Source organism: Alligator mississippiensis, chromosome 5 (assembly GCF_030867095.1).
Source record: "Alligator mississippiensis isolate rAllMis1 chromosome 5, rAllMis1, whole genome shotgun sequence".
Lineage (NCBI taxonomy): Eukaryota > Metazoa > Chordata > Crocodylia > Alligatoridae > Alligator > Alligator mississippiensis.
Window position 1 is genome coordinate 80,611,496 of NC_081828.1, and position 14,076 is coordinate 80,625,571.

The following is a 14,076-nucleotide window of genomic DNA, read 5'->3' on the forward strand; positions in this document are numbered from 1 at the left end:
GGCCATGATTAGCTACGGTACTGCAGGGCCTCACAGAGCTTTGGATTTTGGAATTAGCATTCCCCCCATTTCACATGAGATTGTACCTCTTTGGACAGGCTTTCTGCAGGCTGTTGCAGGTGTTCTGAGGAAATGCTTAAAATGTGACCTACCCAACAGGGTCTGAATTTTTTTCATTAAAAGAAAAAAAGGTGGAAATTCTAACTCCAAAAGTGGGGGTCCTTGGATACAAACCTGTAATACCTGCTTTTTAATCCTGAACTGTGTAGAACAGGCCACACTAGCAGGGGCTGCGCAAGCAGGGCCATGGGTTGTGGCAGTTACATGCCCCTTTACTGTACCACACTCCTAGACACCTCCCTGCTGCACTGCATTTACATCCTCCCCACCCTGCTTCTTCCCCTTTGCTTCACCTCTCATCCTTAACTTCCCAGCTACAAGCTTCCGCACTGTACTCTGCCACTCAGGATCCCTCAGGATTGCAAGCTGCGCTGCGCTGTACTGCCCCAGCCTACCTTACCCCCTAGGGCAGGGATGGGAAGGGATAGCCAGAAGGAGGGGGAGCCTGGAGCCCCTAGCTGTTGCTTCAGAGGGAGCAATGGGGAGAAACAGTGGCCAGGTGGGAGCCTAGGGGCTGGCAGTTGAATGCAGAAGATGAGAAAAAAGAGCTTGAATTTGATTACTTCATCAAATGACATGGAAGAGAACTGGTGAGGGGATTTTAGGAAACAATAGGTATTTTTGCTATATTAGAGGACAGAAAGCCGAGAATAATGCATTTATGTTGATATTATTAAATTGTACTGAGTTTTGCTAGCTATTCATTGTTTTTATTGTAATCCTAGGTACCTTGTGGGGCAACGGCTTGTGAATTATGAGCGAAAATCTGGTAAACAAGGCACATCAACAACACCACCTCAATCTTCACAAGAATAGAATGGTCATATTAAACATCTTGACCTTCCCTTTTGCCTTTACATGTCCTTTTTCATAGACTTTTCTTCAATATTTGGATATCTTTCTGATCCTCTCAGCAGTGTTTTTATTTTTGGCTTCTCTTTGTAGCATCCAGATAGCAGTTAAGGGTCTGCTCCTTTACCTGCATTTTCTGATGTTATCAATGCTGTCTGAGGTCTGTAAATGTGTAAATAGAAGTATCCTGACGCCCTAAAACCTTGGATTAAAAAGAATGTGCATTGTACATCTTTAAAAAAAAGTATATTAATTTATTAAATCTAGTTGTCACTTTACTTTGGACTGCTGTTCTGTTGACAACGTGCCACAAAGCAATAGTGCGAAGAGGCAAGATGTTTTTATAACATACAAAGCTTATTTTATGGTGTTCATGAAGTTCTTACTACAGTAATATGGTCTGGGGTTTTTTCCACCTTGGCTGCAAAGGCCACACACGAATATAGAAAGGAGCATGTAACTCGAGCCCACAGTGAAGTGGCTGTGGTAAGAACCTAATGAACGATGTACTTTACTGTCAGTCTTTTTTATTATTTTGTATAACACCAAAGCTGTTGTACATTTTCTATTGCCTGATTATTATTTTTTTCATGTGTTTTAGTTTGTAATATTGTACAGTTACTGTTAAATCAAGAAAAATATTTCCTCTTCCAAAAATTTACACAGTACCTTCAGGGGCTCCATTGAACGTTCTGTGGCGCTGGCAGTCAACATTTCATGAACTGAACTGCTAAAAAAAGTCATTAGTTAGGTGGTAAGAGCACTTAACATTGCCAGTTGAGGTATGGATAAGAGGAATAAAGTTGTCCTAATTCACAACCAGATTTTCCTGTATCTCTAATGGTCAACATTTTAAATTGAAGTACAGTTCTTGAATAAAATGGGTTTTACTTGGCCTGAAGGAGGGGTGGGGTGGGGGGAGCTTAGTTGCTGTTTGCACAGAAACAACAAGAACTTAGTATAAGAATTGCTGTGAAATGCTCCTTAGCTAAAGAGCTGGAAGATCTAATTATTTTTACAATCAAAACTCTACTATAAGCTTACACCATTGCATAAGATGTATCTTTACCTTTTTTGAAAAGAGGTCAACAATAATTTTTTTATGGTAATAACTCTCTAAAATGTTCAGTCAACATGGACAGAATATTGCCTATAGGAGAAGATCCATATAGTATTAAACAGTCAAAGAAAAAAGGTAATTTCTTTGCAAGAATCTAGCCAAACAAAAACCACCAAATCAAGTTGAACAAATTCTGGTATTTTTATATATAGAAAGTGTTCTTTCCTCCCCCTCCCTTCTCCGCCCAATCCTCTCCCAGTGGTGGGGTTTTTTATATATATATATATATAGATGTCTTAACAAAAATATACAGAACAGTAATATGAAGCTTTAAGTAGTGCTGAATCATGCTTAGATGCAATGTTCTTTTCTGGATTGTGAGGGGAAAATATGTGCATTTATTGCAGTAATCCAACAATTAATGCAATATGTTAAAGTTGTAAATCAGTTCCTTCTTGAGCACTCTATTCTATACTTGACAGGAATGTTAGAGGAGTGTGTAGAAAATATAGTACCTGAGAATCTGGAAGATTCCTTTAGGAAGTCATCTTACTTCTTATTATGATATACATTTCTGTCACTGATTTGACAGTGAAGTTTAAGAACTACATTGGTTCAGGATTTTTTTGTTTTGTTTTTAAGTAATTTCTTGGTATCAGGAGCCTATCTATGTTCCTTCACAATGGATACATACTGGATACATCTGTGTTAAGTGTCAAGAGGAGTAAGCTGTCATCAACAGGAAGTCAACAATTTAGTATTTGACAAAATTACCTTATTCTGATAAATGTTAAGCATAAATATGTTAGCACTTCGGAGTGATTCTTTGAAAATTTCCACTAAAAGTAATGAGACAATGGCCAAAACGTGCTTTGCTCAAATTCATTGTCATGCTGATTTAAGGTAAATTGAGTATTCACACCTCAAATATTTTTGACATGCAAATATTTTACATTTGAATATTTATATAGTGGTGTACTTTCTGTAAGACAAATATTTTTTCAAAAAGATGAAATTTACCAGTGGCAAACATTCTTAGTTGCACCAAGATTCTGTCCTGGGCATAGTCTTTGGTGAACAATTCTAAACAGTCTTATCACTCAAATATCGCCAGCACTACTGCGCTTCATGTAGCATTTTTGCAATAGTGCATTTTCTTGTAATCTGTTTTTATCCAGATAAATGGATCTTCAAAGAATATTAAAGTTTATTAAGAAAAAGCCTTTGTGCTTTGTTTCTTATTACCTTTTGATTTTTCTTAATATCAATACAACCCCAAAACAATGACACATTTTGCACTAAATAGCCATCAGTCTATATTGTTTTGATTTGCTCTTGCTAATGAAAATTGGTTGCAGACCGAACCATTACACTTCACTGTTGCATTATAGATACTGGTGGGTGCAGTGAAGTTTGTAACTGACCACCGTAAACTTCTAAAAAGATTTTGTTTCAAGTCATTCAAATTTCTTAAACCCTCATTCTGCATAACTTTCAATGTCTTCCTAGGACACACAGACTTGAGATGGAAAAACAAAAGGGTTTTTTGTTTTAATATGTGGGATTATTGTGCTATATGCTGCCCTATATGGTGGAGACTCAGCACTAAGAGCTTCAGTGTGGAATTAAACCTACCATTGTTCAAAGTGCTGAGAGGCTGTGTACTGGTAAATCTGTATTAGAAGCAGAATATCTGATTTGGGGGTTACGTCACGTGGCGGTCGCCAACGCATTTGAGGGGAGTGCATGCTGCATTTTTTCCAAATTCTTGAGAGTTGACTTGTGGGTAAATGTGTGCGCTCTACCAATCCCTGATTTTTGTGGTGTGGAGGACAAGTTGGAGCATTAGATTATTCAGGCCTGCGTCCAAGTATTGCATGGATGGAATTGTGGCTGTCCTTTGCACACCAAAAAAACATTGATCACAGCTTGGCCTGAACAGCTTTTGCAACAAATATTACTGTTGTCATCAAAAGCAGTTAACTAGTTTTAACATTTTGCTACTCTTCACTGATTTCTCTTTCACCATTGTATTGAATATCAGCCATTTGTCATTTTGTTCAGGAACCTTCACATTCTATTCCCACCTTACCAGTCATCTCATTCTCCCAGGCTTCCCTTCAGACATGCAGATCTCAAATATTTGCCAAGCTACCTCATTTTTTTTCAAATCTATTCATAAATGTACTTTGCTGTGATGTCTAAAATTTGACAATGGTTAGGCTGCTGGTTTTACTGATACCACAATATATCATGTTTTATCAATATTGTCTTACTGTTTTGTTGTACTCTTCTCTCTGTCCATCTGTTATATTTTATTATGTCTAGATTGTAAGTTCTTTGGGGCAGGGACAGTGTCTTTGTTCTGTGTTTTATACAGTAGCTAGCATCTGGATCCTTAACAAGGGCTCCCACAATGCTTTGGTGGTAATCATTTTTTTAAAAAGTAAATAAAATTATAGTCAAATGGGCAGTAGCATCTTGATAATCTTATCACATAGATTTGGGCACAGGGCACAGGAAATGCATCTCAATGCTGAAACAAATGGGGAAATAAGTTTTCTTTCTTTCTTTCCCTGCGGTTCCCACACCTGCTTCGGGAGCCCCTGGTCTACAACCCGGCCCTGCAGCGTGTTGCGCCGAGCCTGGCCTCCGCCAGCCTCACAGCAGCCCTCATCGAGGCGCGCACCACCTGCCTGGAGCACCTCCTGGACCCTGCTCGGTCGGCGTGGCTGTCCCCCGAAGCCCTGGCTGCCCGGCTGGCGCTGCGCTCCGTCCACACTGCGGGCCGGCTTCTGCGGACTGTCAGGGGCGCCCTCCCAGCGGAAGCAGCAACCGCCCTGGAAGTCCATCTCCAGGCTCGCCAGACCCTCCCCGCCGCGGCTGCCGTGCACAATGCCTTCCCACCGCTGCCCGTCATCCCAGCAGTACCCGGCGAGCTGGCCGAGCGGCCCGACACGCTGCTCAGGCTCCCGGTGCCCCCTAGCAGCAATACGGGCTGCCCTTTTGGCACCCTGCCCCGCAAGGGCCTCTACATGTGGGTGGTGCGCACCCGGCACGCCCAGGTGCTGGCCGGCCGCCCTGACACCGCGTGGCGGCGGCGGCGCCTGGCACGGCCCGGGACCCCGGCGCGGCGCACGCTGTATAAGGCGCCCACCGCCAAGAAGACCGGCGACCTGCAGTGGCGGCTCGTGCACGGCATCCTGGCCACCGGCACCTTTGTTCACCACCTGGACTCGGCGGCCTGCCCCTTCTGCCCGGGGGTGCCGGACGAGGACATTTTCCACGCGTTCCTCGACTGCCCCCGGCTGCAGCCGCTCTTTGCCACCCTGGGCGCGCTGCTTCGGGCGCTGGGCCGGAACTTCTCCGAGGACGTCTACGTCCACTCCTTCCCCTACCGGGCAGCGGAGAGGGCCGTGGTCAGCCTGGCCAACTTCCTGCTGGGCCAGGCCAAGATGGCCACCCTGAAGAGCCGGCGAAACCGGCTCGCCGGGACTGGGATGGTCGACGCCCTGCAGCTCTTCCGCCTGCTGGTGCGGTCCCGCCTCTCGCTCGAGTTTGAGCACGCGGTCCTGCGGCGGACGGTGCCCACCTTTGAGGAACGCTGGGCCCTCGAGGGGGCGCTCTGCAGAGTTGAGGCGTGGTGCCTGCTCCTCGCCCTGTAACACCCCCGGCTGCTCAAGCTGCGGACACACGTCCAGCGGGCCGAGGCCTTGGACTTTGCCTCACGCGGGTCGAGCCCTGAGGCTCCCCATGGGTGTCCCCGCTTGCGGAAATTTAAATATGTCAATAGACCTTTGGCTCGCTATGGTTTTTAGTCTAGAGTGTACGGGCAGGCCTTGCAGGCCATGAGCCCAGGACCATGTCCGTGAGGCCCAGGTGTTCGGGCCAACCTGTACATACTCTACTGGGCCCCGATTTGTCACCCTCCCTGGAATAAACGCCTCTTAAAAGTCAAAAAAAAAAAAAAAAGTCTTTCTTTCTTTGACTATACTTTCAGGGATCATTTCTATAGTTGGTGACTAGAGAAGTGTGTCTTTTCTTGACACGCAAATTCCTTATGTTTATTGTGTTGGTTGTTTTTTTTTTGTCTAGCGTGTACGGGCAGGCCTTGCAGGCCATGAGCCCAGGCCTTGTCCATGAGGCCCAGAGCTTCGGGCATCCTTGTACATGCTTTTTACTGGCTCCGAGTCATCACCCTTCGGGGAATAAAGGTCTCTTAAAAGTCAAAAAGTCTTGACACGCAAATTCTTTCTTTAATTCGTGAAGCGTTCTTTCTTTCTTTCTTTCAAGATGGCCGCCGACAGCTGAAGCCCTTCTAAGCTCCTCCAGCTCAGGTGCTTTCAGCTCGTTGCCTCGCACTCCCTGCCCCCCTTTTCCTGTCCCCCCCCCCAAAAAAACCCTTGCCTCTCCCCACCCTGTCCCTGGGGACCCCCTCCCTGCCCCTTCCCCCCACTTTCTGAGCCTTTTTCCCCTGGGCTCTGGCAGCCTCGTTTGCCTCTGCCCCTCCCCCACCCCCGCCTGAGTTCTCCCTTTGATTTCTGCTGCCTCCCTCCCCCAGGGCCCCTTCCCTTGGTCCCTGCCATCTCCCCTTGCCTTGGGGCTTGCCCTGAGCCCCTGCGGGGTTGCTCTGCTCCCCCTCAGGCCGATTTTGGGGCGTTTTCAGCCCCCTCCCAGTCCCAGTCCCCGGGCCAGCCTGAGGCTTTTTTTTTTTTTTTTTTTTTTTTTTTGCTGCGCTTCGCAGTTTAACCCTGTCCTGGCGAGGAATGGCGGCTCCTACGCCTGGCAGCTGGCATGAGGATGTCTCTCAGGACCTCCCACTGTCTCATGGCCTGAGGGTTCATGCCCCTCTCCATGTGGGGCTCGAGGCTTGCGTGGAGGCTCTGGCCGCCCTCCTGGGATGGCGTACCATCCGCTACGCGGGGCGCGTGAACACGGTCCCGATGATCTATTTGAGCAAGCCCGCCTTGGTTGACAGTGTGTGTGCGGAGGGCCTGGACATTGCGGGCATCCACTACCCCGTCACGCCCCTAGAGACTCAGGCAGTGAGGGTGGTGATTTCCAACGTCCCACCGCACGTTTCCAATCGGGAGCTGGCCAGGGGACTCGAGGCCTATGGGGTTCCTGCGAGTCCTTTTCGCCGCCTGCCGATGGGAAACAAGAACCCTCAGGGCAAGCACGTCCTGTCCTTTCGGAGGCAGGTCTTCATGCTCCTCAAGGAGGGCCCCCAGTCGCTGCCTCGCTCCCTGAGCCTCACGCTCGAGGGGCGGCGGTTTATTATCTATCTGTCTGTGGGAGAGACCACGTGCTTCAAGTGCGGGGGCTCCTCCCACCTGGCCGCACAGTGCCCTCGGAGCAAGGCGGCCGGACCATCGCCGCCTGCGGCAGCGCCGACAGACGGCGCGTCGACCTCTGGGGCATGCGGCAGGCCCAGGGAGGCTGGGAGCTCTTCCTCCCGACCTCCTTCCCCCTCCGTTCCATCTCAGGGGACCGGGGTCTCCAGCGGGAAGCCATCGTCCAGCCGAGGGGCTGGTGCTGTTACCATGGCCCCGCCGCCCCCTCCCCTGTCTGTGGCGCCCCCTGCCCTCTGTGCGGCAGCCCCACCGGGTGGAGAGGCGGACGCCTCCCCTTGCCCCCTGCCTGCCCCGGCCGAAGTGGCTGGGGTGGCCAGGGACTGCGGTGCTGGAGCCTCATCGGATGATGGGGCTCGGGCATGCTCCCTACCACCCGAAAAAGAGAGGGAGATGAGGGGGGCCTCTCAGGACACCCCATCCCTGACAGACCCCTCCTCGGCCAGTGCCGAGGACCCCCCCACTACAGAGCCGGACCCCGTTCCGGCCGCCACACCACCCGCCCCGTCGGATGTAGCCACCGACGAGGCAGACTTAGCGGGTGGGGGGGAGGGGCCTTCAGGGGTCCCCCTCCCCTCGCCTGTCCCCCAGCCTCCGGAGTCAGGCGGCAGCAGGGATAGTGGCGAATGTCTCTCTTCCGGTGGCCTGGCCCCGGGGGTGGCGGGAGAGCCCGCTGCCCCTTTGGTCACGCCCCAGCCTACCGGAGCAGATGGGGACGTTAGCGAGATGGAGATCCAGCTCTCGGAGTCTCGCAAGAGACGTCGTGAGCGGGATGGCCCCTCCCCCCCCAAGAAGACAGGGAATGTCCTCACGGAGCCGGTCCTCGACTCGGACGACGAGAGGCGGCTGATGTGCTTGGACATCGAGGGGGTCGACGCTGCAGTTGCGGGCGAGCTCCCGCCGGGGGTGCGGCCTCGCCGCTCTTCCGTGGGCAACATCCACCCCAAGCTGGCGGAGCCCCCCTGGGTCTCTCCTGACTATGGGGGACTCCTGTCCTTGCTGAAGCTAACCAAGGGGCAGAAAAATGTAGCGGGGCACATCACCCAGTGGTGTGCGGACCCCAAAGTGTTTGTCAAGGCTGCCAGGGCGGCAGTCAAGCTCATGAAGCAAGATCGGGGCACACGTCAGATGGCCTACCGTCTGGACAAGCTTGCCCAGAGGGTGAGAGTGGAGTGGGGCCTGGGCGGGTCCCTCGACTAGAGTAGGGCACGGTAGGCCTTCCCTGACCTGTCTGTATTGCCTTGCTCTGCTCTTGGGTGCTCGCTCTTCCACCCGCACTCTGCTTTGCTCCTCCTCTCCCACACCCACCCCCATGGCAGCCACAACCATTGGCACCTTCAACGTCAACGGCTGTCGGGACGCGGTGAAGCGCGAGGCCGTCCTGGAGCTCCTGCGGCAGAAGAGGCTGGCCATCGCCTTCCTACAAGAGACCCACTCTGACAGGTTCAACCAGGCGGCCTGGCGGGCTGCCTGGCGAGGACAGGTGTTCCTGAGCCACGGCACCAACCTCCGCGCGGGGGTCGCGACACTCTTATCGCCGCAGCTGCAGCTTGACGCGGCGGTGCCGCGGGAGGTCGTCCCCGGCCGCCTGCTGACCGTCCGCGTCACCCTCGCGCAACACCGTCTGCTGCTCAACATCTACGCGCCCTCCGATGGCCAGGAGAGGGTCGCTTTCTTCGAGAGCTTGGCTGCCCTCCTGCGCGACGCTAGCGAGGATGATGACCTGCTCCTCCTCGGGGGCGATTTCAATTGCACCACTGCCCCGCGCCTCGACCGCACAGGGCCTGAGCCCCACCTGCCCTCCGCTCGCAAGCTGCAAGCTGCCCTGGAGGGGGCAGACCTCGTGGACGTCTGGCGAGCCCTGCATCCCGATGCGCGCCAGTACACCTGGGCCAAGACGAGTGCCGGCGGTCTCACCATGGCTCGCCTCGACCGCCTTTATATCACCAGGCACCACCTGCCACTCCTGCGCAGCAGCCGCATCGCTCCCTCGGGTCTATCAGATCATGGCCTGGCCTTCAGCGAACTGAGCCTGCCGGGGAGAGCCTGTGCACGGGCACCGTATTGGTGTTTGAACGTTAGTCTGCTCCAGGACTCTTATTTCCGGGACTGCTTTGCCCACTTTTGGCGGAGGTGGGAGGCTGCGAGACCGAGCCACTCCTCCTGGAAGCTGTGGTGGGACGTGGGCAAGGTCCAGACCCGAGCCTTCTGCCAGCAGTACACCCAGCTGGCCGCGAACGAGACGCGCCGCCGTATCCGGGAGTTGGAGGAGGACGTGGCGGAGCTCGAGGCTGCTCTGCTGGCCGCCGGCAGCGACGCGGCACTGAGCGAGAGCCTCCGGCTCCGCAGAAAATGCCTGCGCGACTTGGCGGAGAGCGCGGCCCGCGGCGCGAGGATTCGCGCCCGCTGCCAGGAGCTGGTGGAAACCGACGCCCCGACCCGCTTCTTTTTCGACCTGGAGCGGCGGCGGGCAGCGAGCAAAGCCTTGGACCATCTCAAGACTCCTGAGGGCCGGGTCATTACAGAGCCGGGCGAAGTCCGCGAACGTGCCGTCGCCTTCTATCGCGACCTGTTCGCGGCCGAGCCGTCGTGCCCCGAGGCCACGCGGGAACTCCACGAGGGCCTACCGCGTCTCGATGCCCTGGAGGCCGGCGAGCTGGAGCGGGACTTGTCCCTGGAAGAGCTGGCGGCCGCCACGGCCGGCCTCGCCTCCGGCAAAGCCCCGGGCCTCGACGGGCTGCCTGCCGAGTTCTACAAGACCTTCTGGCCTCTCCTCGGCCCCAGCCTCCTGCGCGTTTTCCAGGAGAGCCTCGCCGACAAGGTCTTGCCGATCAGCTGCCGCCGAGCGGTGCTGACCCTGCTGCCCAAGAAGGGAGACCTGGGCTACATGAAGAACTGGCGGCCGGTCTCCCTGCTGTGCGCGGACTACAAGATTCTGGCCAAAGCGCTGGCCACCCGCCTCCGCGCGGTCATGGCCTCTCTCACCGGGCCTGAGCAGAGCTACTGCGTGCCGGGCAGGACCATACAAGACAACCTGTTCCTGCTGCGGGACCTGCTCACGGCTAGCGAGCTCTTTGGCCTCGACGTCGGCCTCCTCTCTCTCGACCAGGAGAAGGCCTTTGACCGCGTGGGCCACGCCTACCTCTTCCGCACGCTGGAGGCCTTTGGCTTTGGGCCCCTCTTCACCGGGGCCCTCCGGGTCTTGTACCGGGACATTTCCAGCCTGCTCAAGGTGAACGGGGTGCTTTGCGCTCCGTTCCCCGCGCGCAGGGGCATTCGCCAGGGCTGTCCGCTGTCGGGCATGCTCTACGCCCTGGCCATCGAGCCGCTGTTACACGCGCTGCGCCGCCGCCTGAGTGGGGTGGCCCTGCCATCGGCCACGGGCCCGTCCGCTGGCCCTCGTCTCCGGCTGTCGGCCTACGCGGACGACGTCACCGTCTTCCTCGCCACCCGGGAAGACGTGCGGGCTCTGGCAGATTGCCAGCGGGCCTACGAGCGCGCCTCCTCCGCCCGCATCAACTGGGGCAAGAGTGACACTCTGCTGCTTGGCGCATGGACTGGCAGGCCTCCGCCGGACTTGCCGGGGGGCCTCGCCTGGCGCCGCGAGGGCCTCAAGGTCTTGGGCGTGTTCCTGGGGCCGACGACCTTCATGGCGCGCAACTGGGACGGCCTCGAGGAGGGAGTGGAGGCCCGCCTGCAGCGGTGGCGCTGGCGCCTGCCCAGCCTTTCCTACCGGGGGCGCGTCCTCGTCATCAATAACCTGGCGGCGGCCACCCTGTGGCACCGCTGCGCGGTGCTGGACCCTCCGCCGGAGCTACTGGAGCGACTGCAGCGGCTCCTGGTGGATTTCCTGTGGGACGGACGCCACTGGCTCCCACGAGCTGCCCTCTACCTGCCCACCGGCGAGGGGGGCCAGGGCCTGATCGATCTGGCCAGCAGGGTGGCCGCCTATCGGCTGCAGGCCCTCCAGCGGCTCCTGTACACCGAAGGCCACCTCCCGTGGCGACAGCTGGCGTGCCGATTCCTGCGGCGAGTGGGGGGCCTCGGCTTTGACCGGGAGCTGTTTCAACTGGACCTCACCTTCCTGAACGGGGCGGTCCTTCCCCCGTTCTACCGCAGCGTGGTGCGGGCCTGGCGGGCGGCCTTCCATCTCTGTCCCCAGGCCAGGCACCTGCGGTTCCCGCAGCTCCTTCGAGAGCCCTTGGTCCACAACCCGGCCCTGCACCGTGTCGTGCCGAGCCTGGCCTCCGCCAGCCTCACGGCAGCTCTCGTCGAGGCGCGCTCCACCCGCCTGGAGCACCTCCTGGACCCCGCTCGGTCGGACTGGCTGTCACCCGAGGCCCTGGCTGCCCGGCTGGCGATGCGCTCCGTCCGCACCGCGGGGCGGCTTCTGCGGGCCGTTAGGGCCGCCCTCCCGACGGAGGCAGCGACCGCCCTGGAAGCCCATCTCCAGACTCGCCGGCCCCTCCCCGCCGCAGACGCTGCAGAGGACGCCTTCCCACCGCTACCCGTCATCCCAGCGGTACCCGGCGAGCTGGCCGAGCGGCCCAACACGCTGCTCAGGCTCCCGGTGCCCCCCAGCAGCAATACGGGCTGCCCTTTTGGCACCCTGCCCCGCAAGGGCCTCTACATGTGGGTGGTGCGCACCCGGCACGCCCAGGTGCTGGCCGGCCGCCCGGACACCGCGTGGCGGCGGCGCCTGGCGCGGCCCGGGACCCCGGCGTGGCGCACGCTGTATAAAGCGCCCATCGCCAAGAAGACCGGCGACCTGCAGTGGCGGCTCGTGCACGGCATCCTGGCCACCGGCTCCTTTATGCGTCACTTGGACCCAGCGGCCTCGGCGGCCTGCCCCTTCTGCCCGGGGGTGCTGGACGAGGACATTTTCCACGCCTTCCTCGACTGCCCCCGGCTGCAGCCTCTCTTTGCCGCCCTGGGCGCACTGCTTCGGGTACTGGGCCGTGACCTCTCCGAAGACGCCTACGTCCACTCCTTTCCGTACCGGGCGGCCGAGCGGGCCACGGTCAGCCTGGCCAACTTCCTGCTGGGCCAGGCCAAGATGGCCACCCTGAAGAGCCGGCGAAACCAGCTCAGCGGCACCGGGATGGTCGACGCCCTGCAGCTCTTCCGCCTGCTGGTGCGGGCCCGCCTCTCGCTCGAGTTTGAGCACGCTGTCCTCCGGCGGACGGTGCCCGCCTTTGAGGAGCGCTGGGCCCTCGAGGGGGTGCTGTGCCGGGTCGAGGCGGGACGCCTGATCCTCGCTCTGTGATGCCACCGGCTGCTCAAGCCGCAGAGACGCGTCGAGCGGGCCGAGGCCCTGGACTTTTGCTCGTGCGGGTCGACCCCGGAGGCCTCCATGGGTGTCCCTGCTGGCAGAACTGTAAATACTGTAAATAGTCCTTATGTTTCGTTGTGTTGGTTGGTTTTTTTTTTGTCTAGAGTGTACGGGCAGGCCTTGCAGGCCATGAGCCCAGGCCTTGTCCACGAGGCCCAGAGCTTCGGGCATCCTTGTACATGCTTTTGACTGGCTCCGAGTCATCACCCTCCGGGGAATAAAGGTCTCTTAAAAGTCAAAAAGTCTTTCTTTCTTTCTTTCTTTCTTTCTTTCTTTCTTTCTTTCTTTCTTTCTTTCTTTCTTTCTTTCGCTTTAATGAAAAGGTTGCCAAGTTAAACGTAAGAACGTTCCTACATCTTAAGTGTACCAAGGGGACTTCATGATGGGGAGAAAGTGGAAGGGCTTAGGAACTGAAAACAAGACTGAAAGTTTGGTCTTGCAAGCCCAGGAGCCTGGGTACAGTGGCTTTTTTCAAACATAATAAGTATGTCTAAAACTGAGCAGAACAGTGAAAATGTAAGGGTGTGTGCGCTGTATCCTAGAATAAAATTAAATGACCCTCTTCAGTGATTTGGGGATTGAAGTGGACTTTCATTACCATAATCTTCAGTGAGATGACTATATACTTGAAACAACATGCATTTTGTCAGTCTATGCAAATGTTTGGACTTGTGTGACCACAAACATTTTGTTTCAAAAGCATAAGGAATATGTTAAATTTTAAAAAACAATTTAAGTGGTAACATGACTGTGCAACTAAAATACATAACGAGCTCAGCTGCTCTTTGTATGACGTAACAGTTTTCTCTTACATGGTTGTATCCTGGGGGGGGGGGGGGTAGTTTTGTATCTTTACTTGCTGTCACTATTTAGATCCCTCTACCTTGATTTTTGCCTGACAGTCTCATGAGTTTTAGGGTCTTAACCTTCTATACCCACTCTTGCCCACCCTGGTTCCCATTTATTTGTTGAGAGAGATGCAAGGTATCCAGGCACTTCCATGGCTGGAATCACTAGTCAGCTGGCTGGCGGCACACCCAGGCATGGGAACACCAGTCACCTGAGGAGGCTCTGAGCCACTGGCACGCTGGGCACCAAGCTTGCTACTTGTTGATGCAGGGGGATCCCAGCAATAGGGTGCAATTTGGATCTGATCACGCCTACTGCCCTGGAGGCATTGTGGCTTTAATAGAAAGTCTGTCAGTGGCCTTCCCCATAGGTAGAGACCTACTGAAATTGTGATTTCACGAAATCTGGCATTGCCTGTGAAATAGGGCAATGCCTACAAAATCCCTGGGCAGGAGGGGAGGGGATACTGAAAAAAAGTTGGCTCCCAGAGGAGTGCCTTGGCCAGCTGGAGG

At 55.3% G+C, this 14,076-nt stretch overlaps 1 protein-coding gene and 1 pseudogene across 2 annotated transcripts in view; both read left to right on the forward strand.

Moving 5' to 3' along the window:
- The window catches only part of MARCHF6 (membrane associated ring-CH-type finger 6), a 76,354-nt gene extending 75,104 nt beyond the window's left edge, over positions 1-1,250 (forward strand). For both annotated transcript variants that reach the window (XM_006275650.4, XM_006275651.4), the window contains exon 26: positions 846-1,250. In XM_006275650.4, the coding sequence (XP_006275712.2) occupies positions 846-936 (91 nt within the window). In that variant the 3' untranslated portion in view covers positions 937-1,250. The remainder of the gene's footprint in view (positions 1-845) is intronic.
- A 4,766-nt stretch (positions 1,251-6,016) lies between these two features.
- LOC132251096 (small nucleolar RNA U3) lies at positions 6,017-6,090 on the forward strand (annotated as a pseudogene).
- The last annotated feature ends 7,986 nt before the right edge of the window (positions 6,091-14,076 follow it).